General features: G+C 49.9%; 1 protein-coding gene across 1 annotated transcript in view; it reads left to right on the top strand.

Moving 5' to 3' along the window:
* The first annotated feature begins 1,287 nt into the window (after window positions 1-1,287).
* Window positions 1,288-6,000, top strand: part of SLC9A9 (solute carrier family 9 member A9) — a 462,001-nt gene continuing 457,288 nt past the window's right edge. Inside the window, exon 1 of the mRNA XM_038751488.1 lies at window positions 1,288-1,547. Within this exon, the coding sequence (XP_038607416.1) occupies window positions 1,373-1,547 (175 nt within the window). The 5' untranslated portion in view covers window positions 1,288-1,372. The remainder of the gene's footprint in view (window positions 1,548-6,000) is intronic.

The following is a 6,000-nucleotide window of genomic DNA, read 5'->3' as shown; positions in this document are numbered from 1 at the left end:
GGGAGACCAGCAGCCAGGGTGAGTGGGTCCCCCAAAACTTTCCAGTTTCTCATAGGACTCAGCAAAGAGCCAGGGCCAAGGAGCATGGCTTAGTGGCTAGAACACAGGCCTGAGAGTCAGAAGGACCAGGGTTCTAATCCTGACCCGGTCACCTGTCTGCTGTGTGACCTTGGACAAATCACCTAATGTTTCTGTGCCTCTGTTACCTCATCTGGAAAATGGGGATGAAGACTCTGAGGCTCATATGGGACAGGAACTCTGTCCAACCCGAGTTGCTCGTATCCACTCCAGCACTTAGTACAGTGCCTGGCACATAATAATAATAATAATGGCATTTATTAAGTGCTTACTAGGTGCCAAGCACTGTTTTAAGCACTGGGGAGGTTACAAGGTGATCAGGTTGTCCCACGGGGGGCTCACAGTCTTAATCCCCATTTTACAGATGAGGGAACTGAGGCCCAGAGAAGTGAAGTGACTTGCCCAAAGTCACACAGCTGACAATTGGCGGAGCCGGGATTTGAACCCATGACCTCTGACTCCAAAGCCCGTGCTCTTTCCACTGAGCCACGCTGCTTCTCATAGTAAGCGCTTACCAAATACCACCGTTACGACTACTGTTATTAGGCCGGTCCCCTGGCTGGGAAGAGAGGATGAGTTTTTTCATTTGCTTTACGTTTCCTAACTGGCCCAGCGGGCAAAGGCTGCGTGCGTGGCCCTACCCGGGCAGGGGCCCGAGGCAGACGGGATCGAGCCGTATCCCAGGAAAGCTAGCTCCCTCCTGCTGGAAAACCCAAGAGACAAAGCCCAGGGATGGGTTTCCAGCACCGGGTGAGGCCTCCGGCGGCATCCCGTCCAGGCCCGGGGAGGGACTAGGAGCCAGGGACATCTCTGCTTCAAGGGGCTGCTGTAGTCAGGTGACTTCTTTCCCATTTCCAACCCCAGGCCTATCTTTCCACCCCAGCCTCGCTGTGGCAGGAAGGCAAGCCCGCTTCCATCCCCTAACGAGGCCCCCTCATCAGGCTCTCACGAGGCCCACTTTTCCTACCCCGGGGCTGTGGGGAGAACCGCTCCCTGGCAAACACGGTGCCTTGGGAAGCCACTTTCCATCGCCTCGTGGGGCCGAAGGGGCAGAGAGCGGCGAGGCGAGCCTGCTCCTGTGGGAGAAAAGGGCTGAGGCTGCTTTAAGAGAGAAACAGGAAGTTGTAAGGAGAGGAGAGCTGTATCTCGAGCTGAGGTCGGGTGCTTCGAGGCGGCCTGGGGATGCGGTGCCGCTGAAAGTCTCCGGCAGCCGGACTTTCCCCTGGAAGAGTCGGGCCCTCCGCCCCTGGCCGCACCTGGGAGTTCGCAGAGCGAGCCCGGTAACGAAGCTGGGATGGGCGGCCAGCCGAGATTCCTGTCCGTGAAGGATGAGTATCGGTTTCAGCATCAGGGAGCCGTGGAACTGCTGGTTTTCAATTTTCTGCTCATCCTCACCATCCTAACGATCTGGTTGTTCAAGAACCACCGATTTCGCTTCCTGCATGAGACCGGAGGAGCCATGGTGTACGGTGAGAGCAGCGGCCCGGGGGAAGTGGAGCGGGCGGCGGTGGGCTGGTGGTCAGTCGCTGGACCCTTGGGACCGGGTGGTGGTGATGACTTGTGAGACCGGAGGGTCCCCGTGTGGCAATGCCACGCTATCCCTGTACGAGGGTCAGCAAGTGCATGGCTGTCAATGATACTGGAAGAAGACATCACTGTGACTGTCACCTGTGAGTTCTGGGGTGGCCAGGAGCAACTCTCGGTCCCAGCCACTTTGGGCTTCCCCAGAAGGCTGCTCAATATTCATTCATCCACTCAGTCGTCTTTATTGAGCGCTTACTGTGTGCAGAGCACTGGACTAAGTGCTTGGGAAGTACAAGTTTGCAACATATAGAGACGGTCCCTACCCAACAGCGGGCTCACAGTTTAGAATGGGGAGACAGACAACAAAACATATAGACCAAATAGAATAAATAGAATAAAATGTACAAGTAAAATAAATAAATAGAGTCATAAATGTGTACAAACATATATACATATACACAGGTGCTGCGGGGACGGGAAGGAGGTAAGGCGGGGGGGATGGGGATGGGGAGGAGGGGGAGAGGAAGGAGGGGACTCAGTCTGGGAAGGCCTCCTGGAGGAGGTGAGCTCTCAGTAGGGCTTTGAAGGAAGAGAGCTAGCTTGGCGGATGTGTGGAGGGAGGGCATAATAATAATAATAATAATGGTATCTGTTAGCACTTATGTGCCAGCCACTGTTCATTCATCCATTCAATCATATTTATTGAGCGCTTACTGTGTGCAGAGCGCTTGGGAAGTACAAATCGGCACTGGGGTGAATATAAGCAAATCAGGTTGGACACAGTCCCTGCCATTCATTCATTCATTCAATTGTATTTATTGAGCGCTTACTGTGTGCAGAGCACTGTATTAAGTGCTTGGAAAATACAGTGTAGCAATAAAGCGAGACAATCCTTTCCCACAAAGAGCTCACATTCTAGAGGCGGGGAGACGGGCATCAATACAAGTAAACAGGCATCAATATAAACAGATAGAATTATAGAAGTATACATATATAGGTAAGTGCTGTGGGGCTGGATGGGGGGAAGAGCAAAGGGAGCAAGTTGTGGTGAGACAGAAGGGAGGGGGTGCTGAGGAAAAGGGGGGGCTGAGTCTGGGAAGGCCTCTTGGAGGAGGTGCACCTTCAGTAGGGCTTTGAAGGGGGGAAGAGTGGTTATCAAGAAAAAACTCCTCACTATTGGCTTCAGAGCTCTCCATCACCTGGCCCCCTCCTACCTCACCTCCCTTCTCTCCTACTACAGCTCAGCCCACACCCTCCGCTCCTCCGGTGCTAACCTTCTCACTGTGCCTCATTCTCTCCTGTCCCGCCGTCCCCTGGCCCACATCCTACCTCTTGCCTGGAATACCTTCCCTTCTCACATCTGCGAGGAGCAGTGTGGCTCAGTGGAGAAGGGCACAGGCTTTGGAGTCAGAAGTCATGGGTTCGAATCCTGGCTCCGCCACATGTCTGCTATGTGACCTTGGGCAAGTCACTTAACTTCCCTGAGCCTCAGTTACCTCATCTGTAAAATGGGGATTAAGACTGTGAGCCCCATGTGGGACAACTTGATCACCTTGTATCCACCCCCAGCGCTTAGAACAGTGTTCTGCACATAGTAAGCGCTTAACAAATGCCATTATTATTATTATTATTATCTGCCAAACTAGCACACTTCCCCCCTTCAAAGCCCTACTGAAAGCTCACCTCCTCCAAGAGGTCTTCCCAGACTGAGCCTCCTTTTTCCTCTGCTCCTCCTCCCCTCCCCGTCTCCCCGACTTCCTCCCTCTGCTCTACCTCCCTCCCCGCCCCACAGCACTTGTATATATATGTACACATTTATTATTCTATTTATTTTATTAATAATGTGCATATATCTATAATTCTATTTATTTATATTGATGCTATCAATGCCGGTCTACTTGTTTTGTTTTGTTGTCTGCCCCCCAACCCCCGCCGCTTCTAGACTGTGAGCCTGTTGTTGGGTAGGAATTGTCTCTACTGCTGAATTGTACTTTCCAAGCACTTAGTACAGCGCTCTGCACACAATAAGCACTCAATAAGTATGATTGAATGAATGAATGAATAAATGAATTATTAAATGAATGATTTTTTGGCAGATTTGAGGAGGGAGGGCGTTCCAAGCCAGAGGTAGGATGTGGGCCAGGGGTCGGCCGTGAGACATGCGAGAATGAGGCACAGCGAGGAGGTTAGTGGCAGAGGAGCGGAGTGAGGTAGGAGGGGGCGAGGTGATGGAGAGCTTTAAAGGCAATATTGAGGAGTTTTTGTTTGATATAGAAGTGGATTTTGAGATTTTTGAGAAGGGGGGTGACATGTCTTGAACCTTTCTGTAGAAAGAGAATCTGGGCAGTGGATTATGTTCTATCTGGGGTTCAGAGTCTCAATCCCCATTTTACAGATGAGGTAACTGAGACACAGCTCCTTGTTGTGCTGTCATGTTTGCTGTCTGCAGCATCTGGTGTTGCAATAGCCGGGACTCTCCAAGGGCACAGCTGGGGCCGGTCATGCCCCCGGAGTCAGTGTCCCTGCCATGTTGGGCTCCCCCCGGGGCCCAGGGACCGATTGACCCTGTGGGAGAGGACATCCCAGTGTTCCCAATGGGGAGAGCTGGGTCCGTGCTTGTCAACCAACTAATCAATCAAAAGAATTTCTTGAGCGTTTACTGTGTGCAATCAATCGATTGATAGTAATAATGATAACTATGGTATTTGTTTAGTGTTTTCTATGCAGTAATAATAATAATAATGGTATCTGTTAAGTGCTTACTATGTGCAAAGCACTGTTCTAAGCGCTGGGGGGATACAAGGTGAGGCTCACAGTCTTAATCCCCATTTTACAGATGAGGGAACTGAGGCACAGAGAAGTTAAGTGACTTGCCCAAAGTCACACAGCTGACAATTGGCAGAGCTGGGATTTGAACCCCGGACCTGTGACTCCAAAGCCCGTGCTCTTTCCACTGAGCCATGCTGCTTGTCTTCTTCCGCTTCTCTGCTTCTGCCAGGCACTGTACTAAACGCTGGGGTAAATACAAGATAATCGGGTTGGACACATTCCCTGCTCCACATAGGGCTCCCAGTCTCTATCCCCATTTTACAGAAGAGGAAATGGAGGCAAAGAGAAGTGACTTACCCAAGGTCGCAGAGCAGACATGTGACAGAGCAGGATTAAAACCCAGGTCCCTTTGACTCCCAGGCTTTTTCCACTAGGCCATGCTGCTTAATAGTATTTATTGATTGAGAGCTTTCTGTGTGCATAACACTGTACTAAGTGCTTGGGAGAGTAGAATGTAACAGAGTTGGTGGACATGTTCCCTGCCCACAAGGAGCTTACAGTCTAGAGGGGGAGGCAGATATGAAAAAAAAATTGTGGATCTGTGCATAAGTGTTATGAGGCTGAGGGTGAATGAAGGGTACAAATCCAAGTGCAAGGATGATGCAAAATGGGGAGGGAATAGAGGAAATGAGGGTTTAGTTGGGGAAGGCCTCTTGGAAGAGATGGAATTCTAATACGTTTTGAAGGTGGGGATAGTGATCATCTGTCAAATATGAAGTTAATCAATCAGTCATATTTATTGAACACTTTCTATGTGCGGAGCACTGTATTAAGCTCTTGGAAGAGTACAATACAACAGAATTAGCAGATACATTCCCTGCCCATAACAAGCTTACAGTCTCAAGGGGGAGACAGACATTAATGTGAATAAATAAGTAATTAATGATATATAATTTAAAGTTATGTATGTAAGTGCTGTGGGGTTGGGGGTGGGGTGAATATCAAATGCCCAAAGGTCACAGACCAAAATGCATAGATGATGCAGAAGGAAGAGTGATTCAGGGGAAAGATGGCTTAATTGGGGAAGGCCTCTTGGAGGAGATGTGACCTTAATAATGCTTTGAAGGTGGAGAGAGTGGAGGGAGGGAGAGTGTTCCAGGCTAGAGACAGGACCAGAGTAAGAGGCCAGTGGCTAGGTGGATGAAATCAAGCTACAGTGAGCAGGAAATCAGTGAGGTAAGATAGACGAGGGCAAGATGATTGATTGATTTAAAGCCAATAAGTTTCCATTCGATCTGGATGTGGATGGGCAACCATTGGAGATTCCTGAGGAAACAAGGACTGAACTGTTTTGTAGAAAAGTATACCGGTCAGCAGAGTAAGGTATCGACTAGAGTAGGGAGAGACAGGAGGCTGGGAGGTGAGCAAGGAGGCTGATGCAGTAGTCAAGGCGACAGAGGATAAGTGATTAGATTAATAATAATAATAATGACATTTATTAAGCGCTTTCTATGTGCAAAGCACTGTTCTAAGCACTGGGGAGGTCACAAGGTGATCAGGTTGTCCCACGGGGGGCTCACAGTCTTAATCCCCATTTTACAGATGAGGGAACTGAGGCCCAGAGAAAGG

Source organism: Tachyglossus aculeatus, chromosome 1 (genome assembly GCF_015852505.1).
Source record: "Tachyglossus aculeatus isolate mTacAcu1 chromosome 1, mTacAcu1.pri, whole genome shotgun sequence".
Lineage (NCBI taxonomy): Eukaryota > Metazoa > Chordata > Mammalia > Monotremata > Tachyglossidae > Tachyglossus > Tachyglossus aculeatus.
Note: the sequence above shows the minus strand (reverse complement) of the source record. Positions and strands in the feature narration are given on the sequence as shown.